This window comes from Chelonia mydas, chromosome 2 (genome assembly GCF_015237465.2).
Source record: "Chelonia mydas isolate rCheMyd1 chromosome 2, rCheMyd1.pri.v2, whole genome shotgun sequence".
Classification (NCBI taxonomy): domain Eukaryota; kingdom Metazoa; phylum Chordata; order Testudines; family Cheloniidae; genus Chelonia; species Chelonia mydas.
In genome coordinates, this window is record NC_057850.1 from 169,645,860 (window position 1) to 169,671,370 (window position 25,511).

At 40.5% G+C, this 25,511-nt stretch overlaps 1 protein-coding gene across 4 annotated transcripts in view; it reads right to left on the bottom strand.

The window, feature by feature from the left end:
- The window catches only part of HECW1 (HECT, C2 and WW domain containing E3 ubiquitin protein ligase 1), a 337,168-nt gene that overhangs the window by 29,384 nt on the left and 282,273 nt on the right, over positions 1-25,511 (bottom strand). For all 4 annotated transcript variants that reach the window (XM_043540543.1, XM_037890003.2, XM_043540541.1 and 1 more), the window contains 5 exons: positions 25,122-25,205; positions 23,834-23,943; positions 21,442-21,562; positions 19,693-19,806; positions 16,707-16,859 (listed from right to left, as the gene is read on the bottom strand). In XM_043540543.1, the coding sequence (XP_043396478.1) occupies positions 16,707-16,859; positions 19,693-19,806; positions 21,442-21,562; positions 23,834-23,943; positions 25,122-25,205 (582 nt within the window). The remainder of the gene's footprint in view (positions 1-16,706; positions 16,860-19,692; positions 19,807-21,441; positions 21,563-23,833; positions 23,944-25,121; positions 25,206-25,511) is intronic.

Genomic DNA, 25,511 nt, shown 5'->3' on the forward strand with positions numbered 1-25,511 from the left:
ACTCCAGGGAAAAGCACACAGATCCCTTTTGCACACAAATGATACATATGCCTTGCTGTAATAAAAGCAGCAATGAATATCTGTTCAGTCAACTCTCAAGGGATAGAACAAGTGCTTAGTCTGTTGAATGGGGCACAGAATGACAGTGGTCCCAGTTAGCATTTACATCTCCACAGGAGCCTTCTGTGTGTCCCCTGCTGCCAAAAGTAGGCGCATATGGTATATAGCTAACTATTAACAGAAGTGTGATTATATGACCCTTACAGCTGTTTCCATAACAGCAACAAAAGGCAGCTGTTGGGAATGTTTAGAACCTGTTTCACTTCACTTGTGGTCCAGTGCAATGTTTCCAGCAAAAAGCAATTAAAGAGGTGAGCAGCAACAGTGAAAGCACTGTAGATGCCAGACAACTAAAGGTGGAAAAAATGCCTGAACTGTTGACTGTAATCCGTCAGATTGAGAGTCAGGTCCATTTGTCCTAAATGATGCAACTGGTTTTTTACTTTCTCCGTCATAATTTTTGAAAGTGAAAGTTCAAAATACAATAAGCATAAAATATTCCATTGCCAGAAGGCTCACTCTATACCCTCTCAGGTGAGCATAGAGGAGGACAATTTTTTGGTGCCATGTGAAACTGAAGGTAAAATGTCAAGGGAAGCACTACCTAGTTTGAGGCTCTGATTCTGCTAAGAAATTCTTGGAACATAGTGCTGGCTCCAGTCTGAAGGTTTTAGGGTATGGTATACTTAGGTGAGATATCCCCTTCAGAGAAAACAAGGCTTATTTACAGAATAAACAGAGTTGAGGTAAAGCCTGACTGGAGGGCAAAGTACCTTCCTTAAGCTGACATATTTATTTTTCTGAGCAAGTGTAAATTGCTTATTAGAGGTAAGGATTTGTTTTAGCAAGAGAGGCAGGTTGGGTGAGTGGGGGGAGAGTGGCATGGTTATGTGAGGACCAATTCTACCCTGTTCTTTCAACACCCATTCTCCCCCTCTTGCAAGACATGATTGAATCTGAGTAGAGTAACATACCCATAGCAGAGAAGGGAAATAGGGGAGGAAGGAGAGAGAGTAGTTAATGAATGGGAAATGGTGGGAGGAGGGAGAGAATTAATGAGTAGGAGAGCTGCTCTGGTTTGATTGTCTATTGACACCCTTCATCCACTCAAAAAGGACATTGTGCACAACTGCCTTCTCGCTTCTAATAATGCTACTCTTTGACCAGTTTGCAGGAGTTTCCTACAAATTTCTACACCTTCCAAAAATTTCACAGTAGTGCTTAAATTAGAGCTGACTATAACATGGCTTATGCTGTATTCCAAATGATCTTATCCTTTTATACTGCTGCTGAAGAACTTGTTTTAATCCATAAAGCAAATTTCTTATGTGTCAAACACTGTTTGACTGTTAATTTGCACAGATTAATTTTAAGCTTCAGCTAAAAGAACTTGAATGAAGAGGGCTGCACTCAAGCAGAGGTCATGAGAGCTACAGGCTTTCTGTAGTGAAGTTTAGACAACTGTACTCTGAGAGAAGGATACTCAGCAGACATAGCCAGCTAGATAGGTATTATTTTCACAACAGTAGGGCAAAGATATCTGGGGCAAATGGAATGCTGGAAATAAAGATATACAGTAGTGTTGCAACTCCTGCCATTTTATCATAAGTCTTGCAATATTTACTGTTTTACTTGTAGCCCCAACTCCTGGAGACAAGTGGTTAGGTGAAAAACCTCAGCTTTCATTTGTTTTTTAAAAAGTTGCTAGTGTCAGGGATGTGGAGAAAAGTGACCCAACTGCACCCAAATGGCTCATACAGCAGAAAGGAATGAAAAGAACTGGAAAAGTATTATATTTACATAAATCTCATGATTTATAAACCAATCTTGTGATTTTTGGAGCCTGACCCAGATATCTTTGCCCTGACTGGTTTTTGAATGTTGTGGGTTGGTGTTACTGTGCAGAGGGACTGTAGAAGGAGGGCCTGGAGGGGACAAAAGGACAGTTTCAAACTGTTCCTTCCCCACAAAATGCCAGGTTGCCCTTTGAGCACTGGTTTGGAGGCCGCCAGCCACTTTCTACTGGAAAAACTAAATTGGGACTGGCCCAACATTCCTTATTTAAGTTTTATACTAGAAAATTAGATCAAAATGTCTATTCCATAAAAGTTCTTATACTAACCTCATCACCATAGAGTCTAACCACCCCCGACTTCTGTATTAAGCAACATGACTGACACTTGTCACATGTTGTTCTTTTCTCTCTTATCTCCTTCCTAGGGGGAGAATCATATGTGCAGTGGAGTGTTTTGTTCAGTAATAATTTTTTAAATATGTACACTCTGTTATGTGTTTATAGGGTAGCAAAGTGCTCCTGGGTAGGGCAACTGGGTTTCTGGGAAGCAGGAGTAGACACAAGGAGATCAAATATCTCAAGGAGCTGCTTTTTTTTTTTTTTTTTTTTTTTGAAAAAGAGGGAAATTTGTTAGGAAAAAAATTAAGAAGCCTAGGGGAAAAGGCATTTGCCATCCTTTGACTTTGCAAGGACCTATTTTTTAGAGCAGAAGGACGCATTACATAAATAGCCCCACAATCATTTTAATTTTTTTTTGAAGTAAAAGAAATATAAAATCAGTGAGCCATATACTCTCATCCCTGAGACACAGCAAGGTGTGGATTAGTAAGTGACAGCTGCATTTCATGTAGGGTGACCACGTTTCCCAAAGGGAAAACAGGACACCACATGGGGCTAGCCCTCCCCGGCCTGACCACGTGGGGCCAGCACAAGCCAGTTGGCAAGAGCAAACAGGACAAATGCTCACTTTTGTCAAAAAAAAAAAAAGTCGGGACAGTCAGGACAGGGCTTAAAAAAGGGACTGTCCTGACCAAAACGGGACATAGGGTCACCCTAATTTCATGGGTGTTTTACAGTGCACTAGATGCACACACCAATAGGCTCTAATGCACATGCTGTTGTGGCTTATTGCAGTAATTATGTCTTGTGGTCATATTTTTGAAAACAATAGTAAGTGGGCAGCATATCAAATCAGTTAGTAAATCTGATCATCTTTATAAAACCCTGGCATTTGATCAAACTCACAACCTGCATTATAGTTTAGTCTGGCACACATATTTAACTTCAATCTGTGGTGACAGAACTACTGTACAATCATCAGAAATCTCTGTTGGCAGGAAGGTTACACCTACATAGAATGGTTAAAATTTTTTTTATATTCATTTGTTAAATTCCTTGTTTCTTCTAATTTTGCAGTTTAGCAGTAAAACCACCCCCTGTCCCCAGCATGGTATCCCTGGGGATCTGAGGGTACACTAAAACTGTCTAGATATTTGCTATTGTGCTGTGTGCCCCAGTGCTTGAGGCAAACACAGTAGGAACTCCAAACACCATGCTCTTTTGGCTCTAGACCTTGATGGGTTCTAAATATTCACACACACATCTCATAATAAAGGAGTAGCCTTTACGAGGGCCAGAAGAAAAAGAAAAGGGTGCAAATACCCTATGTACAAATTATTGGTTGTGGAAAGACAGTAAAAATTCATTCATAAATAAGCCCTAAGGGGGAATTCTAATGAGGGGAATACCAAGGATATCACTGGCCCTCATGCCTCTTTCAAGTCCTCCCCTCTTTTTGAGGGTGAGGTCTTACAGTCTTAGTTTGATAGGTGTAGGCTTTGCTCTCTTCCTAATATTTGGAGTATCACCTGGTGATCACACTCACTGTGGGCCCCTCCCCATAGTATCCCTGACACCTAGGCACATGGGAGTACCACATGTTCCACTTGATAATTTTTCTGGGTCCCTATACCTCCTTCTTAGGTGTGCTATGAACCCTTTTTTGTCTTCCTGATCATCCAAAGGTGAAGCTAATGAGGGGGCATATAGTAATAAGCCTCACACCAATAGGTTTGTGTGACCCAATTTCTTACAACCGATGATTTATTTTACATACTTCGTGGTATATCCCACAACTGTAAGGCACATCATTTCATGTTTTCTCACAAACTCAAAACTCATTCCAGGTTTACTAAGATTTACTAAGCTTTTGAGGGAGCCTGTGTACTCCTACACTGATTAACTGCTTCATGTCAAAACCATGGATAAGTCAGTCAGCTAAATTTCACTTTTAGTTCTTGGGTTAATTCAGACCTAAAACTTAGAAACTCAAGAGGTGCGGAAACGGAAGGAATCGTTCTCCCAAGTTCCTAGAACCTGAAACTGCTGAATTTTGAACAGTTATATGGCACAAGAATGTATCCCTGTAAGGTTCTGCCCAATTATACTGGAATCTATGCACATAAATACTAGCTCTATCAGAATGATATATACCATAAAGACACAATTTACAGTGTTTTGTTCAAGCTCTAAAGATGACAAAGAGTATTTCATGAGTCCCTCTTTGATAATATTCTCTCTTCCTATTATCCTGAGAAAAATCTATGAAACTTGTTTGTATTTTATATGTAAAGTTGTAACATTCCTTTAAAAGGCACCAACATTTCTTCACTTGTTCTAATTGGACAGTGTGAGGAAATAGGTATGGTACATCAGGCCTGTTAACATACTATCATGAGCCTCAAAGATTATTTAGAGATGTGCAAATATTTTAGACAACAGCAAAGAGCTGAAATTAAACAAGACGGGTGAAGTAATATCTTTTATTGGACCAACTTCTGTTGGTGAGAGAGACAAGCTTTTGAGCAACATACAGCTCTTCGTCAGGTACTCAGTGTCACAGCAAAATTCAAGGTGGAACAGATAGTTTAGCTGGAGTACCACGGTGATCAGCTGTTTCGCGGTGCGCAGGAGGTGCTGGGAGAAAGGGGTAGAAGTAGGGATTGGGCCCCCCCCAGGGGAGGGGGCAGAGCTGGGCGGGAAGAGGTGGGGAAGAGGTGGGGCAGGGGTGGGGTCTTGGGAGAAGGGGTGGGGTGGGAGTGGGACCTGGGGTGGAGTGGGGAGATTGAGCACCCTCCAGGCCTGGAGGAAGCTGGCTGCTATGATTCAAGGGAGACTGTCCCATTAACTACTAAACAATCTTATGCTAAACAATCTGTTCCACCTTGTATTTTGCTGTGATGCTGTGAATACTTTCCCCAGACCTGAAGAAGAGCTTTGTGTGGCTTGCAAGCTTGTCTCTCACACCAACAGAAGTTGGTCCAATAAAAGATATTACCTCACCAACCTTTCCCGTCTAATATCCTGGGACCAACATGGCTACAACTACACTTCATAGTGAAATTAAAAAAGACACATTTTGGTGATGAAAAATAAGGACTTTCAGAGGGAAAAATACTTTGGTGCAAATATACCTCTACTAAGCTTAACCCTTCAAATTGTATGCAGGTTAAATTCCACATTAACATTCAGGATTGCAGGAGTGGGCCATCTGCTGCCTTGGATAATTTTAGGGGAACCCCTCCTCACAAGTTCTTGGAACCGGATTTTTCATAAGTACTGAGCAACCTCAGCTCTCAAAGGTCACATTTCTAGAAGTCAGACCCATAACTTTCAGTTTTTTACCAAAGCAGACTGGAACCATACTCATTAAAGGCCATTGGAACACTGGTATACCTTCAGTGTTTGATTTACTTTACTTTTCTAGTGTTTTTCTGCTCATTCAATGCACTGTTTTCTGTTTTTTCTTTACATACCATGCTACATACCAGCAATCCAAAATTAAAGAGAAATCTTACCCAAAAAAGCTGTTTTGCCTGCACAATGGACATGTGAAATGAGTACCCACAACATTTTCAACAGATCACATCAACATTGAATTAGTGTCCAAACTTATGCTGTTCCTGGCGCTTAGCTTATGCAAAAACAATGAAATAATGCAAACCTCTATCTATGCTTCCTCCTTCAGCTTAGTTGTCCTTACTGTGTCCCTCAAGAACTGCCTCTGTCCTAGCACCTTGGTACTGTCTCTCAAAAGATCTGCTCCCTTATATCCTGGATGAATTAATAAGCTGAATCTGCCACAATGAGTCAGCAGAGTTTCAGGGGCTTTATGGAGTATTCTAATGCCTCCAGTAAGATAGGCTGCAAGAAAAGTCCTGTCAAAGGAAGCAAAATCACATCTCCATAAAGAAAGCTATTTCAAATTCAGTCCTTTAAAGAAAAAGAGCAGTTTAATGAAGGAGGGGGCATGGCAAGATACTTTAATAATGACAGTGCAGTCCCCAACGTGAATGTTGTTGTTTGGGGTGACGGCATAGTAGGATGCCTTGGTGGACGCACCAGGAAGCCACTGATAGAGCTCCTATAAAACCTTCACCACAAATTATAGCTACTCTCCCATGGTAGAATCCTGAGACAGAAGGCAACCAATTACCATCTGACTAGAGCTGGGCAACATTTTTCTGGTGAATAGTAAATCCACTGAAAAGTGCATTTTTGGGGTCCAGAAACTATTCACAAATTCAGATCAAATTTGGTGAATAGTTTCAGCTTAAAATTTTTTGGGGGGAAGTGTCAAAATTAAATGAGCCCTTTTGACATTTTGTTTTGAAACGACATTCCATTTTGAAAATGTCAATCTGAATCAAAATTCTACATGTTTTGTTTGACCTGAACAAATCTTGGGATTTTTTTTTCAGTTCAGCCACCAAAAAAATCAGCTATTCACTCAGCTCTACGCCCAGCGTTCCTCAGAAATCATGCCCTTTTTTGGACTTAGTTGCACTGGGTGAAAATTGTACTCCTCTGAGCTAGCAGCAGGGAATCAAGGACATCTAGTACAATTCCTGTTGATAACCACAGGAAAGATGCAGATCGAGTAGCAACTGAATAACTAAAAGTTTCAGAACTAATTTAGTATATTTGACATTTTCACTTTTTTGCTTCCTATAACAGAGTATGCAGTTGCCTGAATCAACCTGGGTTTATGATATATACCATTTTGGACTGACTCATGACATATGGTTTTTTTGTTTATCTCCTCCCCTTCCCCCCCATTTTTGAAGCCAACAAAGGTGCATTTTTGTTCAGAGCATTCTCAACATAAACTTTTGAGTACACTGGGGGGTTCGAAATCTGAAAACTGTTGACATTTTATAAACAGAATGATTTATATTTGTTTTTTGTTGCTTCAGCATGTGTTGAAACAGACCAGTCAAAGTCACTTAAAACAATCTTTAGATTCAGTCATCTACTAGGCAAGAAGACTGTAAAAAAACAAGCCAATGACTGCACATTTTCCTTCGATTGCTAATGAGTCACTGACGTATATATCTAACACTGAAGCCACAATAACTGACACAAGCTTATGCTCAAATAAATTTGTTAGTCTCTAAGGTGCCACAAGTACTCCTTTTCTTTTTGCAGATACAGACTAACATGGCTGCTACTCTGAAACCAATGACATGTTTGTTCTGGACTGCGTGGGGTGTCAAGGAGTGACAGTAAGGCCACCTGTTTAACAGAAGCAGGTAAACACTATTATACTTTTATTGAGGAGTATTTTACTATACAAGGACCATAATCTGCTTTCTCTTGTCCCACTGTAAATTCAGAATAACTTCACTGATGTAAACATATAAAACTTAAGTTTGATGACAAGTATGTATTTGTCCAGAAGAAAGCCTCTTTTATGAATGGATGTATGGATAGTTTTTCCAATGCTAAAAACATAAGCAAAATAAAATCCACACGTCAACACAGAAGCATGCATACTCAAAGTATTATGAACTTCAGAATTCTAAATGACAAGTCTCAGATACACTATTAGTGATACAGCATGACTTCTGCAAATCTCTGACCACCCTCAATTTCCACTGACATCACTGATCAACTCTCAGCACCTTGAAAGACTGGGTTCCTTGGTTACTATTATGAACCTTACACAATACCACTCCAGTATTTCATTATGTATTTTTCTTGATATATTTGATAGTACCAATTTCTGGTTTGACCTCTCTGGCCTGTTCTGCATTAAATACAAAAGCACATGAGTCTGTTTCAGCCTAAATAAACTGAACTACTGTATGTTTGAAATTTATTTCCCCACTTTTCTTTTATTAAGCTCAGTCTTTTATTCACACAAGGTGAAATTTACACCCTCCTCCCCCACAAAGCCCAAATAAAATGTGCAGAACAATAAGAGGGTCAAAAGGATGGACTACACCCCCACAACTTACAGGTCAGCTCCACTATTCCAGACCCTGGGCTGGAATGGGAGACAGTGGGTGGAGAACTGTTCTTCTGCATCCACCCTCCATTGGTTTTGGCCAATGGATGTAAGCACAGATTCAGTGCCCACCCCAATGCTTCCTTCTACTCCGGTATACATGGAGCCAGCATGGAATCCTCCATCTTGCTGCTCCGCTGACTGCAATATACTATAGGGGATTTGATGGCCTATTTCATCAATGGGTGAATTTCACCTACAATGCTGCAAAAGGTTGTCTTGCTCTTGAGTCAAAAAACCATCATCATCTTTTGGTGAAATTATCCCTCCCCCCGCCCATTATATATGCAAAATTAGACAATGTAGTTTGGGAGCCGGGGGTTGCCACATTTCACATTTCAGTGTCTAGCGATATCACCAATTCATGTCCTCCAAAGAATTTAGAAAATTCTTCTAGTCAAAGAGGGAATCAAAACCAATGTAAATATGAAGCAGAAACGTCAAAAATTCTTTGAGGCTGTCAGAAAGGCTCGATAAGAAGAACATTTTTTTCCTTCTTTGCTTTATAATTCACCTTTAATCCTTCCGTGTATATCAATTCCTCTTGACCCTTAATATATAATTAACAAGCTGCTCCAGCAGTACTACATGTAATTCTGCCATGCCTCAGCCTTAAAAGGAAAATCAAAGTTTATTTAAATACATTAGGACACAGGAGAGATCATAATATGGAAGCAACAAGGCACTTCAGTAACACAGACTTCTCAGATAGTGGAATTGTCCTATAAGAGGACTGTGGCTGCATATTTATTTTACTAGTATATGACTCTTGTCTAGTAGATTTACAATAATGCTTTAAAACTTATCATTAATTAATGACTAAAATGTATAAGGTAATGTAACCTAAAATACTGTGGATTTCTACAGTGTCTTTCATCTGAGAATTTCACAGCACTTTAAAATATTAATCAACTTGAAATCCATTTGATATATGCTAGTATCGATATCCCTATTTTGTAGCTGAAAACTGAGGCAGAGTGAGGTTACAGTCTAAATTTTCAAAAGTGATTAGTGGTTTCGGGTGTCTTACTTGAGATATTTTAAAGGGGCCCAATTTTCTGAGGGTGGGGACTCAGCAAGTTTTGAAAATCAGGCCTCTTCAAGCTGTCTCCAATTGGTCACCCAAAATCATTCATCGCTTTGGAAAACATAGACCCACAAGACTTGCCCAAGTTAGTCAGTGGCAAGGCCAGAATAGAATCCATCTGACTCCCAGCCACAAACCCTCTTAGGCCCATTTTTATACCCTCCCACCTACCTGGGCTGGGGTGAGGTGGGATGTGGGGGGAAGGAGGGTGGAGAGTGTTGAGGTTGTTAGTTCTTATTGGATTTATGAAATTGTGTCCTCTGGCCCGTAGGATACTAGTGGCAATGAATTTGTGGGTCTTAGCCTAATTGTTTGTTAGTCCATTTAACAAAACCCCAAACAACCAGAAACAACACAGCTTGACATCCTTGGCAGTCTCTAATCAGGAGAAATCCAGGGCTGAAATAGTAGGGTTGTGGCAAGTTAAGGGGAATGTGAACTGGTACAGTTGTGTGGGGAAATTTGATCAGAGCCTGACTTTTAGTGCTCATACAAATGGATACATCCATGGACAAATTCAAGAAAGAAAAGGAAGGGACATTGGACCAGACTCTCGGCTGGTGTAAATTGGCCTATCTTCATCGAAGCCAATGCAGCTAGGCGAATTTACAGCTGCTCAAGACTTAGCCCTCTGTGTTTAAAACCATAACCACTTCCTGTGGTCCATCTTAAATCTCTGCACAAACAGAGGGTGTTCACAGCACTCAGGTTCTCCAAAATGCTTCCACTACATAAGTGTCTTCAGCCTTGTAGAAGGTGAACACCCACGAACACCACCACCTAGTGATCAGGCGGGGACTGGCTGATCGTCTGACCATTGAAAACACAATCCTGTACTTCAGTGCTCCCACTCCAAGGGTTTCCAGTCCTCCCCTTTAGCACAGGGACTTTGGGGTCTTGGCCCTTGAATAGTGGAGGTCTTTTCTGGTTGGGATCTCACCCATGGTGAAGGCTCCTGTTGTTATAAGGTCCTCTTTGAGTGGGTAAGTGAGCCAGGGCCCATACTCTCCATCGGGCTCTGGTCCAGGGCCCAATGGTGGGGCAGCTACGCTCTGTACCTTGGGATGCTAAGCAGCTGCCTCCCCCCAGACCACTTCCTATCCCAGTCTCCTTTAGCTTCACAGAGTAAATCACAGAATCTTCAATCAAGTCTCAAACCTGCACACTCAGTCACCTGCCTAGCCTTGAGGTTTGCTCAGGTCCGCATTGTCAGGTCTCAGGCAATGAGCGTCTGAGCAATACTTTCTGCTCAGAGCATCCATCCACTGCCTCCCTCCCCCTGAGCTATGCCCAAAGGTGTTCTTTAACCCATTGGTCTCAAGTCTGGGGTTTGCATATCCCATCACAAGCCTCTATTTAACAAGAAAAAGCAAGGAACTGGCTGAGAGATCAACTCAGTCTCAGGGTATTTCTAGCACATTCTAAATGTTTATAAAGTAGCCCTGGCTTCGCAGTACCAGTATCCAGGTACACAAGTGATCTAGTGATTGTGAAGTCCACAAATGCCTAATCATGTCAATAAAAATGCTGTCATTAACCCATTCTGAAAACAAAGATGTTTTAAGTTAGCATCATCCTCTGGGTCTCCTGATGACATTTTATGTCTGATTTTTGTCTATTCATATAAATGTTATGGTCCTCTGGGCAGAGATTGTTTAATCTTTTGTTCCTTTAATTGCTGTCTCTGATTTATATTTACAAACAACAGTGAACCAAAATCCTAAAGCATAAGATGTGAAATGGATTACGGAAACAGGTGGGATAAGAGATCAACTAAGATCTTGGCTACATTTGTGGCAGAGTGCAATGTACATGTAGCTACATGCCATATTGAAAAGCAGACTGTGTCCACACTGTGATGTGTAGCTACACGCGGCTCTGACAAGGGGCAGACAGCAGGGAAAGTCACCGCAGTGGGGAGCTGCCTGAGTCTTTCCCTGCTGCCTCCCCTCTGCCAGAGCCTTTCACTGAGGCAGAGAAAGACTCTGGCAGTGGGAAGGCAGCACGACATTACACTGCTTCAAATAGCATTGGTGATGGGGGAGGCACTGCTTGGGTGTACAGAGAGCCGTGTAGGGTACATACCCTAAGATTCTGGCATGTCAGTATGCTACATGCCTAAGCACTGCCCCACCATCTACACTGCTATTTATACCTGGGCTAGCTGGGCAGTGTCTGTACTCTACACATTGCCATATATGTAGACATACTTCAAGTCATCTAGGGACAGAAGCCCTATATATTTAATAGTAAAACGTTCAAATCAAGTTGACTCTGCTGCTGAAAGCTGGGTGCAATACATTCATTTATTGCAGTATTCTAGACCTGCTGGAGTTTTCTTAGTAAGGTGATATGAGGGAGTTCTATTGAAGTCAATAGTGTTACACTGGGGTGAGACTGCTGGGAGAGAAGAATCAGGCCCAGTCTCTAGGATTTTCCTTGTTACTACAGTTAAGGGTGTATTAGACATTTGTAAACAGACACACACAGAAAAAGAAACAGGATTTCCATCTGACCATGTTTTGCAAACATCCTCACTGTCTGATTCAGATGCAGCTGAAAAGATAAGGGGGTCCTTGTTATAACTCTCAGACTGAGTTCTGACAGCGGAGATGGGGAGTAAATGGCCACTCTTAAAATTAAGGAAATGATAAATTGTTCCATGCCACTAAGCAGAACTTCAATTATATTATGGCTGAATTATAACTACATTAGCAATCTGGTTTCGGTAATCACCTGAGCAATGAAGAAGCACTGACATGCCATTGTTTGGGTCTGGTGAAATGTATCTGTCCATCTGCACAGATCTGATTACAGAACTGCAGTCTAGTTCTGCAACCCTGACTAATAATGACTAGAACCTTCCTCCTTAAAAAGTCCCATTGATTTCAGGAGTCTACCCAGAGGGTAAGGAAAAGCCCACCTGAATAAGTGTGGCAGAATCAGGCCCATAGGGAACACAATGAGAGGCATTGACTATTTCATACCATTATGTCTAGCAATGATTCCAAGGTGTGTTTATAGGTGTGTGTTTGTACACAAGCACGTGTCTTGTTATTTCCCACTTTACAAACCAGTTGCTCGCTGAAGGCACACTGAATCTTCTTCAAGCCATTCAAGCAGAGTTGGGATGTTTTCTACTGCCGTGAGATACACAAAATCAAACAAGAAAAGAGAATAAGCAGAAATTTCTGTCTGAGAAGAGTCATCTTGAGGTGGGGCAACAGAGAGAAAGTTCCCTTCCTCCACTTTTTACCACATGGAAAGCAAACCTAATAATCGTTGGCGCTTAAGTTAAACTTCCAAATGTACAATGTTTGAGTGGGTTAGAAATAAGCCAAATAAGTTTTCCCATCCCTAAGATAGAGGAAGCTTTGATCCTACCATAATCGTTCTGTTTTTGCAAAGCCTTCCCACAGACGGTTCAGATGACTATTGCTAAATATCAGTGTTGTGTCTTTCTGCACTCTTTTAACCTTTGATCCATCCCCATATGGGCTTCATCATCTAGAATGTCACAAGCACAAGAAAGCCAGGAAAACCACCAGAGCAAAAGCATCTCTGTATACTCACGAATAAATGACTGACCATGGACCCCAATGAGTTAGTGCTATTGCAAAACTGAAAGCCAGTTCAAAATTCTTTCGAAGGAATGTTAACAGGGAAGCAAGTAAGAAGCTGCTGTCACAGGCTATTGGGAGCCTTTTATTAATACTTGTTTGCTAAGAATGCAGCATTATGATAGAGAACTAGACGATTTACTGAATATTATATCCAACTTTGTTGCAGGTCAGTAGAGAACTTTTTAACATTCCCAAGTGTCCTTTCTCCCCGCATGCACTGGGTCTGATAGAAAACCTGGGATGGATTGTTCACTGGCTCTCTCTACTTCAATTGTCCCACAGACCTGGTCAAGAACACAGAGAGGATCTTTCTGGGTTATTGCCTACAATAATTTTCTTTCTACCAAAATGGTAGAAAACACATGCCACTGGACTTGGTTAATTTATTTGGGGAAAGAGGGACTTCTTCAGCAAGTGTGTCATGTTATTTTCAGCAGACAGGGAAAGCCTTCGCCTTCTGAAGCCTGTACAAGCACAGCTGCTATATATACCATGGTGATTGGTTGCTTTATAAATATTCAGACAGGTAGCTAGACAAGCTGACTAGATAAGATATAATTACTTATTATTTCATGGATTAAGAAGAATCAATATGGTTATGGATCCAAGGTACAATCTACTACATGCAGCCAAAATTTTCTCATTACACTTCTTCACTCTAGAGAGAGATTTAATTAGATTCCTTTCAGATATCTTTTCTTTCCATTGCTGTAATTTTTAAACATGAGTATGTGTGATATCTCTTAGTTTTGTGCATACAACATTTACACGAGACCTGGAAAAAAGTCTTATTCAGTGGAAGCTTATAGGAAAAATGTTAAATCTCAGTTTCTCCATAAATGAGAAATATTTTCCAGTCTATGTCTCTATTTTCACTTGGCATACACATGACTACTCTGTGCTTTGATGTGCTCATTCTGGATTTGGAATGTTGTTTGAACAAGGAACAAGGCATGAAATAAGCCATTACTGAGGGGAGAACTAAAAGTTTTTGGCTGGGAGAGAAAATGTCATTTTCTAATTCTCCCAGCATGGACAACAGTTAATATTTTCTTATGTATATTTTATCCCAAACTCATCAGCATTCATTTAAGCATACTGCAAGAGAAAATTCCAACAGCTGTTGCTAAAGATGCCTTTTGCACTATGTATCTCTTGATGGGACTTGCAATATTTCCTAAAAGAAAAAGGGGCCCAAGGACAGATTCCATGTGAATGATAAGCTGTTTGCACTACTGAAAGTCTGCCATAAATAAGGTACAAGGCTCAAGGAAACCCCAGACCTGAAACAATCTGTGATTGTGTAATTTTTGTGACTGACCTCAAACTTTAAAGTTTAAAATGACTCTAATATTAATACTTTACACTTATTCAGTGACTTAAATCTGAGGCTCTCAAACCACTTTATATATATCAGTGAGTTAGGTATTTCACAACAAATTGGGAGCCAGAGGAATATTATTGTCCCCAGAGCTAAGATACTATGGTAAAGGAGGCCCATAGGAAACCCTAAGATAGATACATTTTAGTAATAAGAGTTTTACCATTGACTTCAATGGGAGCCGAATTAGGACCATGCTGAGAGCTTTAAAAAAAGTCCCACTTCTCACACACAAACAACCACAGGCAGGTTTATCCTCAGATATATTAGTCTATATACCCTTAATGGATTCATTCTATTCTTTGGATTTTAAAATGCTGTGTCCAAATTCTGCCTGAGATGGATGCACAGAACTACCAGTATAGTTAACTGGAGTTGCATCTGTATATCTGAGGTAAAATATTGTCTTTATATTAATAGCAATCTATTAATCAGAATGCATAGCAAGAGAAAATGTATCTCGATACTAAAAGCCAGCTGATCAGGCTGATTATGAGATTTTGGCTTCAGCTAATTATATCCACAAAGGTTCAAGTGCTGTCACTGTACAGCCACCCTGTTGTTTATTTTTCCCTGGCTCTTGCAAACCTCCCATATTTTGGTTTACAACTCTTTTCGCTACTCACAAGGCCTTCCCTTTGCCTGATTGACTCATCCTTCTGGCCAGTGATGGCTGGACAGGTCTGTCTCTGTATTATATATTTTCTATACACAAAGGGCAACCAAGTACTTTCAGTCTACATTAACTCTGTTTTATATTAAGAGGACACCAAAACGAGAGAGAAGAAAAGTAGGAGAGAGCACAGTGTGTGTTCCTCTCCAACAGACTGTATTGTACCACACTTGAGGACAAAATGGCTGCTAAACTCTTCTCACAGGAAGAATTTTTAGAAATTGTAAAGGTGCAGTACATAGAAAACAAAATGCATCGGTTTCATAGCTACAGCCACTGAACTCTGGAGCTCATCAGCCGTGCTTAAAAAGCAGAAGGAAGACTTAGCGTTTCTGCCATTAGAAACTAGGCCAGCCATAGGAAGCATTGCAATACCTGAATTGAACACTCATTGAGAATGATGGTGGGGAGGCATTCTGATATATGTATTACAGATCACAAATCATTGATCCCATGGTACTCAACTTCATGGGAGTGGCAATGTGCCAAACATTTATTTCAGACACCACTGCTGCATCCAAGGCATTTATATTACCCATCCACTGCAACCACACACCAGCTCCCAAATGGAACAATTTACTGGCATGAGACTTCCTACGGCTCGCCCTAAGCTAATGGGATGGAGGAAGTGTTTACAAGAACAGAAGGACATATGGAACTCACAACTTGAATGAGGTATGTATTATACTCTACTAAAAAGAAAACCCTTCTGATGTGAGTTACTGAGATTCCCTCCATGAAGAAAAACATCCAATAGGAATAACTGATATGTCAATAACATGATGAAATCCCAACAAGTGCTTCTGTTCAAAGGGAACAAATAAAGCTAGGAATCGGCAGCCCACAGTTCAGTGCACCACATCTGAAATTTTCAAAAGGAAAACAACTCCCAAAAGACAGAGAGATGAAGAGGCAGACAGTAAACATAGAAGATCAGAATCCTATCTGTAGACACACAATAAAAGCAAACGTTGAGCAGCAACCTGATTCTCCGCATGTACGCTGTAGGTGACGAGAGACCATTCTTGCTGGTCCCATCACACAAAATCTGAGCTATTTCAGAGGCTACAGCATTGTTTAGGGCTAAAGTGTGCTGTTCAGGCACAGCCTGCAGTAGGGGGCAGCATGGGATACTCCACCCCAGCAGGAGCACCTGGAGGTGTGCCACAGGCAGGCACAGTGCTGCCTGGAGTACAGACACAGCACAAACATTACTCTTTGACAGGGAGCAATATGGGGCTTCAGTGTCCTGACACAAAGCAAGGTGGCTAGTTGGCATTGGGTGGGCAGAGCCACAGTCATTCCACTTCCAGCCCTCTCTGGGCTTGCCGAGTTCTTGCATTCAAGCGACTTGAAGAACAGCAATTGTACCTGGCCTCTGCACAGGAGTGCAAGGATAGCAGGATAAAAGAAAGCTCCTTGAATCTTCTCACTCCACTATATCTTGTGCACTCACACATGGGCACAAACAATGCCTTAGCATCAGAGCATGCAGTGAGAGGCCTGATAACTCCTCCTCCTTCACACCCTATTATTTTATCTACACACAGACATTCCCTCTTTCTCGCTTTCTTCTCCTGCCCCATTTCCAAAGAATCTCACTCCCCCCTGACAATGGTAGGAATGGGATTTACATGCAACCTGATGTAAACTGACAGCATTTGTAATATGTGCCCTTCATCATGTGGATCCAACTGGACTGTTTCATTCTGCTTAACATTTATACGGCAGACCTTACCATTCAAGGTGGTTTTCCACAAACGCAGACATGGGGCTGATCTGTACAGTGTAAGTGTCATTGGCTGAATACTCAAACAGGCCATAGTAAGGATTGAAGAGCTCCTGAGACAGAAGGAAGAAGAACTCTCGGGAGGGACCACTGTAGTCCAAGCTGGAAAGGAAATTCAGATAAAATGAGTCTCATTCCTAGCTGTGTGCATTTTATGCTTTGCATCTGCACTGGCTAATGTCTTACTTGCAGACAATAACTTCTAACATGTTTGCTGATGCTAATTCTCCTCTCCAAGGACTACGTTTTAATTTTAGGAAGAGACCTCAGCCAGCCATGTTGCATAAGCTGCATCATTCCCCAAGTAGCATTCCTGGAAGGTATCATGACAGACACATCCCTGAATATAGCTTTCTCCTATGTCCCCTTTGTTCCATGCGGTAATAATTTGCTACTGCACAACATCCCTTCTCTCAGCTGGGCAGCAAACGAGGCAAGGCTTCTCACATTTCCTTACTCTGCCGGGGGATATAAGCAGGTATGCAGCACCTGCTTAATTCTGAAGACCTCGATTCATGGTCTGGGTAGCTCACACAGGAGAGTAAAAGAGGGTTCTTACTCCCTGCATTAGTATGTAATCTGAAGCACATTCCAGTCCCAAGATATCAAACCTTGGGTACTTTCTTACAGTGCATAGTTGTGGTCTCTCAAGTCGAGGATGAACAAGACTGGGTCCTAACACAACTCTCTCTCCTGTAAACTGGTATGGTGATTTTTCACTTGGTAGACATATGCTTTTTTAGTTTTCTGGTGATTTCAAGTTTATTTGGTATCTTAGGGAGGGGCATTTACATTTAAACTAAGCCTTGCTGTCTGGGTTTATGACTTCTTTCTTTCTTTCTTTTTTTCTTTCTTTCTTAACTCTCCTTTTAAATCAGACCATTTTCAATTATCTCAACTATTTAAAAAATGCTTCATGAATGCATTAATCCCAAATGAGATGGATTTATTAAAAACAGACTGTCCTGCCATAATGTTAGGCAGCTTTTATAGTTAGTGTAATATAAACCGCCACATAGTAATAAGAAAGAACCACTTAGAGCCATAAATCACTTAATGCCAAAATGGTTTCTGAGACAGGCATTACTTTTTATATTTAATACATTCAAAGGAGGTGGAAAATTCTGCAGCTGGATCAGACTACTTTATAATAAGGCTGAAGTTAACTCCTAGCTGCTCTAACTCTTAAGTATGCAGTCAGATTAAAGCCATGAAAGTGAAGGAGATTGGATCAAATTAATCTCTGGTGTAACTCCACTGAAATCAGTTGGATAAAAATCTGGCTCAATTAATATAAAGATATAGGGCTAGATTCGCTATGGCTGGTGCAAGGTGGTATAAATTAAACCTGCCTGCTTCTCTGAAATCCCTCACAGGAGCTCTGCACTGAAGGCTTCTGGGAGATCCATTAATTCAACACATTCCCTTCACAGCCAGTGCTGCCCAATTTCTGTGTTGTTCTGGCTCCCCCTATGTACCCCACATTGTCAGGTACATGGGTTGTTTAGGACACTTTGCACCATTTAAATCTGCTCACCTCCTCACTTTCCACATTAGGGTGCCTCCAGCAGGATCTTCGCAGGCATTAAACAGAATAAACCATGGGTGAATTTGGCCTCAGATGTAAATGAATTCGATTTTTATGATTTGCAGGATACTATGCCAAACACAGTAGAAGTTATTGGGAATTAGGGGAAAGTACCTAGTAAAGTTCATTAAATGGACCATTGTTAGCATATTAGAACCATTCTCCAGATGAGTAAACTGAGACAAAGGAAAGTTTAATGATTTACCCTTGGTCACACTGTAAGGTGGCGACAGAGTCAAGGACAGAACTTGCTATAACAGAATTTCTCTAACTTTTAGATGACACTGACTCCATAGATGTTCACAAATTAAGGGGTTAATAAAGTCCATAATATCAACAGCACTAAAAGTAACCCCCTTTCTGACTGGTGATTTACTCTGTTTTCACTTTATCTAGCAGGTCTCCAGATGAACTAAACTCTACAGAACCCTTTACTTGATCTGCTACCTTTAGCAAATTCAATCAGCAGTGATTGTTGTGCTCTTTGCCAGCTGCCCCAACATCTTTGGAGCTGAAACTGTATCTCCCTTTTTGTCCCTAAATCTTTTCAGTGTTTCTGTTAAGAGACTGTACACACAACACAATTAAAACAGAATTCCAAGTCTTCATTATTTGAAACAATGGAGAGATTCAAAATGCCTTTCTTTAATTAAAGTTTGCAGATGAAACCTCATGTAAAGCATAACTCTTGATGTGAGGAGTGGCAATGAGTGACGTTTGCAAGGTTTATTTTGGATAAGAAAACAAAAACTCAGCTGATTACTGTAATCTCATCTGAACTACCAGAACCTCTTGGGTTTGCCAGATCAGCCAGGAAGTCTCACAAGAAAAAAATGCCTCGAGAGATTTCCAGTACTTTCTGCTTCTAGCTGACAGTAACAATGGCTCTTCTAATAGTATTTATGCTTCTCATTTCAGCTAGGGTGAATGAGGAAAACATTTTTTCAACCACAACAAAGGTTCATTTTAAAGAGGCAGTGAAAATTGCTGTTAAAGAGGGGGATTAACAACCGGAAGGATTAACAATCTGATATTTACTTGTGTATGACCTTGGGCCAGTGCCTCAGTTCCCCCACTGTCCAAAGGGGATAATACCCATGGCACCAGGATGGTGAGTCTTAATCAGTTAATGTTTCAGAAGAACTCAGGAACTATAGAAGTGCTCAGCATGGAGAAGTAGTACAAAGGTTTGGGTTCTTTTTAATTTTATATAGACCAGTTCACCTCCCCAGAGGTAACAAGTAAAACCTAATGCACAACAAGAGAGATTCAGCCTTTTCCCAGTGCCATATTGGCTTTGCAATGCAATGGCTCTCTCACAATTCACAATATTTAATAGCTCCCTACCCTTCCTCTCCAACAAACGTGATATAGAGTTTGTTCCGCTGAAGCTCCTTGCGTGAATAAGCCATCACCTGATTGAAGGTGCCTTCCAGCAAGTGATCACGCCGTATAATTAACCTGCAAAAGAACATAGTAATAATGATCTTGTTAACCAGCACTGCCTGAAACTCTTGAGGAGGGGAGTGAGAGATGCTATTATCAAATATACATAAAGGTAAACAGGAGCTATTAAAGGGCCAGACTAAGCTCTGGAATAAGAGGACGCAATTCTATTGAAGTCTACGGAATTATGCCTGCTTGTGCAAAGGCTGGTTTTGGCCTTTTACTGGTTTTTGTTTATTTGTTTAGTTAAGATTTACTCTATGACTGAAAGGTAGATTTCTCCTCTAAGAGGTAGTTAGGTTCAAAATCTTGCTGTACCCCAAAGGCTCTCCATTGCATCTCCTACAGAAATTAGTGTTGCAGATAGGCCTCTGGCCTTTCTACCTTCATGGTGTCACAGCACCGCTGGGGTTGATTTTGATCTCACACTGGATTTACACCAGTGGACTTCAAGGCATTATTCCTTAAGATACATTAGTGTAAGCAAGGGGAGAATCAGTCCTTACCTATATCCACTAAATGGCCCCATCTACTCTCCAAAACATCTTTAATGAATAGCCCAGTGTTTCAAAGATTACTTACGAGCTTGGCCCATGGTAAAAATATCCTCTATACAAGAAGTTCTTATTTTTCATATATAGTTGAAAAGTAATGGCACTTAGTCCTTTTGGAATGTTCTTCATGTCTGCCTTGGCAGGACTCTGAAGGGGATAACCAATGGCTAGAGCTCCTCAGACAGTGCAATAATAGTTTGATGATGACATTTGCCTAGAATAAATTGACTGGTTTTCAGATATTTTTTCCACAACACAAGTGGTTTGGTATGAAGCCAGCCTGATGCATGAATTCAACCAGATGCCCAGGAAATACCTTAGAAGCATACAGTGCTTTAGCCAATTACTATAACTAGCCATGGAAAATGGTGCAGAGAGGCTAGCCAGCTACCAGGCTGTTTGGAATGTGAACTCCATAACTGAGTGATAGAGAATTACAGGGTCAGATCCCAAAAACATATTAACAAAATGAAAAAAGAGCTAGTCTAACAAATATTTAGGTGCAATGGGGAATAGAAAGCAATTGATAGGGCCTGATTTTCAGAAGTGCTGAGCACTTGCACTGCCAGTTCAAATCAATGGTAGCAGTAGGTACTCAAGCCCACAATGTCTACAACAATCAGGGCCAAATTTTCATCCCTGAGTTACACTGACATGTCAACTCAGAGTAAATCCAAAGGATTTGGAGTTACTTCAGAACTGTAATAGTGTACTGGCCCAATATCATTCACATTTGTCTAACATGTTATTTCTCTACCATTACTGCTTAACACACATGGTATAGCTAGAAATACCAACATATCCTTAAAATAGGTAGAGGAGGAGTGTAGGACCAAATAGATCCATGAGAAATAAAGCCCCCCAATATAACCCTCTTGTTGGCCCATTTTCTTGTTAACATATATATGTGTGTGTGTTTGTACACACACATTTTTCCTGGATAAAATACATAGATACATCATCTAATGTTTCATTCCTGTCCCATGATAATGATGTATTGTCACATATATCAGATCAATTTCCTGATTCATTACTACAATGACAAGACTAAGCTGCATCATGTTAAACTATCTTAATCATCTGACATAATACTCACTTAATTTTACCTGGACCTTGCCCATATCCTTTGGCTTCAAGTTTTCGATAGAAATTGCGTAACTTGGCTTCAAAGTCTCTCCTATATGGAGAAGGCGCTCTTGCACTAGCTCGCTGTAATCCTAGAAGGGAAAAGAGAAAAGTCATAGAGTTTTAAAATCTTTAAAAGAGGGTCTTATTCATACACCTGGTGTTTTCCGTCATAACTTGCTAGAAAATATATCAACTTTTATTGGTACATGTAGAATTTCGGAGTGCTCATTATTTTCATGTTCAATTTGACATTAATGTAGCCATCAGTTACTACAATTCAGTGGTTCCCAACACTTCTGGACAGCTGCATCATCTTACCAGGATGATGGTTGTGGTCCCTTTGTGCTTCCTGAGCCTTCAACTCTCATTGGCTTGAATGGAAAGTCAATGGGAGTTAGGTGTCTATGTACTCTTGAAAATCTCTCTCCTCACCATCTTCCAGGAGATCTCATTATCTGGCAGGATTAAACCTTTGGATCCAAAGCAGCACTTCTACTTAGTACTTCTAGGGGGCCCAGGCCTGGCTGGAAATTGGGTTTTTCTGGGCTAATCTCCTTCTGTTTATTAAAGACATTCAGCTATAAACACAAAAACCTTCGTGGCACAAGAGAGGATTTCTGTCAGCAAGAAGTCTTACATTTTCACATTAACAGTAGATTTTCAGCAATTCGGGACCTGTTTTGTTTTGAAGTCTAAATTCTGAAAGCAGCTGATTAGTTCTGTTGTGTAAATGAGCACCACAGCAATCAGTTTTAGAGAATGGGATCCATGAAATCTCATTTCCCTATCTCTTTAGAGGAGACAATGAAAACAATTCCTTTTAGGAGAAATTTGGCAGAAAAGCCTCCAGAAGAAGGAAACAATTTTACATTTAGTTGAAGCACAAAGTATCTGTGAAGACTCATTTGTCGCAACAGAAAGACATTACTATTTGACTCAGATGTTAAAACAGAAAGGTACATTTATACAGCATTCAAGAAGAATCCCTGGTGACGCTTCTCTTGTTCTGTCAGAATATTTTTTACAACACACAAGAGGAGTAATTACTGGTTATTTTGGGTTGCTGCAACTGGTAGTACAGATGAACAAATAGTACATTCACTCAAATCAGTCATATTTGTCATATTACCATCTTTCCACAAAAAAGGTTAAAAGCCACTGCATGTCTCTCAACACACCGATGAGTGAGGATATTGGTCAAATGTTTAAATCTCATGCAAACTGGAGATCTGCCCCTATTACATCAGTAGTCAGTACAGGTTCAAATCCCTGCTGAGGACATTAAAAGGCACAATTTGCATTGAAGTTTATCCCTGCTTGAAATCAGCAAATCCAGTGGTAACAATAGGACATTTTTCAAAGATCTCCCCTGTGTAGCCAAGACCTCAGTGTTTCTCCACAAAAATATTAAGACTAATATTTGTAAAGTCATCAGGGGACTTGGCACCCAATTCCCATTAACTTTAATAGGAACTGGGTGTCCAAATAGTTCAGGTGGCTTTGAAAATAGCCTAAACTGATTTAAGATCATATTCCTGGGATGTCACTCAAAATGACCACCAAACCAGTTGCATGGTGGAGGTGCAAAGAAATTTAGTCTCCTTCTGAATTAGGGTTGGGTGTTTTAGCTAAAGGGAGCCACCTGCTGCTCAATTTCCGTAGCATAGACACATTTCAGAGATACACAGCACTTGGAAACAATCTTCTACAAATGGATACCTTTCTGGAAAACATGCTTTAGTCAAACATAAGTTATTGGGCTCAATACAGGGTAACTGGGTGAAATTATCTGGCCTGTGACATACAGGAGGTCAGACTAGATGATCTAATGGTCCTTCCAGGCCTTAAAAATCTATGAATCTTGGGAGAAGCAGTAGTCTGGAAACACTGTCTGGTTGAATATTAAGTTTGGCCTACAGCTGTTTACTGGAGTTCTGAAAGCTTTGTCATACATATGTAATTTGCACTTTGCTTTTGCCATTTAATATCCATATTCAAGAATGTACTTACATGTCAATAGATTAGACTCAGAACACAGAATCCCCTTCTGAGTCTAACCTCCCCTAACCATTTGGAAGCCAGGACTATATTTTCTTCTCCTTGGACAATCTCTGATTCCCACCAGGCTGCTAACATCAGTGTCCCATGAGACAAATGAAAGTGACAGCATTCTGTGTATTAACCAAACGCTCCAGCAGAAAAATTGTCTGGGGCCAATTCTTAACTGGTGTAAACTGTCACAGCTCCTTTGAGGTCAATGAGATACAACAATTTACACCAGCTGAGACCTACCCCTCTGTGATTATCAGATAGAGAAGCACAACAAACACAAGAACTTGTGTTGTTTTCCCTCCATTTACCTGGAGAGTTCTGAGGTGAGGAGCAGGGTGAACAGCGAGGAGAGAAGCTGTAGCCAGGGTGGAAGGCAGCCTGCAGGGGTATGTAGGACATAATATCCTCTTCAAAGAGACTGCAAGGAAAAATGATAGAGACAGGCCCTGTTTATGCTCATTACACAGGAAGAAGCACTAGAGTTCGGTACAGCAGAATTCTGTTATAAGGATCTGTTTGTGCAGCTCTTCATTCGATGATTATTTACAACATAATGATCAGTAGCTACAGATGCATAAAACAGCGATTTGCCCAATCAGGCACGGCCTCAAGAAGCAAAGTCTTCATTTTAGAATAACAAAGTGAGTTCCATTAGGCATTTTCGTGCCAAGACAGTGCCATATTGGATGGATGAGCCAAGGTTTGAGGCAATGGTAAAAGCAGCAACATCCAGTGGTCAAAAGCAAGAACAGGGGATAGATATTGATACACAAATTGTTTCCCTTTTGACTATGATTTGTCTTGGTCATATATTTTGCTATAGCCATTGCATGGCTCTCTGATCATCTATCTGCATCAAGGTATAGGTAGTGGGAGCAAGTCGTATACTTCTTGCATTAGATAGAGTGGGCTGTGTAACTCCAATTAAAATCAACTTGGGTGCTATGTGTTTTAGTGTAAACACAGGGCAACAGAGAAATGTAATCCTTCATTGTGTTGAGCCACATAAATCAAATTATCCTAGGCTCTAAAGCGCTAATTTCGTTGGAGCTCCAAAAGATGCTAAGACCCTGCCTACATTTCTAAACCATTGCCTCCATTACATAGTAATGGTTGTTCACTTCACTGTAGCTCAGCTCTTCCTTAATGTGAGATAGCCTCGTGGATAGCACTGCCAGTGGCATAACTGACATTCCTATAATCTGCATCTGATTGTTATTCAGAAAGGTGGGAACCACATTTCTGCATTTCAAAATGCCACAGGAAAATTTAAAATGTCATTTCTAATCTGATCCTTAAAGCCAAAACCTTACCGTTCAGTGCAGTCAAAGGGTAAACTTCGTTGCACCAGTGGGGACTAGTTTCTGGAAAGTATGATTTGACACATATATTGTGGTTGAATTATTATGAAAACCAACTAGCTATCAGGACAAATGAATCCCTGTGTAATCACGATAGGGCCCTAGCAGAGATCAGCCTCGATTTAACAAATTCTGTCAATCACCTAAAATATGTCAAAAAAATAGGGTGGAGACAGCTAGCCAGCTTCTTGTGTACCATGAGTGACAAAATTCTGTTTTTGTTCAAACTGATTACCTCAGTAGAATTACTAAATCTGCATCACAGGACAACTTTTCAAGCCCATGTGTACCCTCTGTCCGAATGTAATGGATCTTCTCCCTGGAAAATTTATGACAAGAGGGGGAAAAGAAATCACATCATTGTCAAACCATAAGATAGGGATGGATTATTTTTTCCTCACTGCTTCTCTAGTTTCTTTTTGCTTTTCTCATTAAGATAGCAAATAAATATCCCTATTGCTTGACACATTTTTCAAATCTGAACAACCTATAAAACAACATTCTTTAAATCATACCAGCAATCTGTTCCCAAAGCAAGAGTCACATTTTAGAGAGCAAGATGATTTCCCTATTCCTAGAGCTTATGTGTAACACTGCAGTTGACATAATTGATAGATCAAAGTTC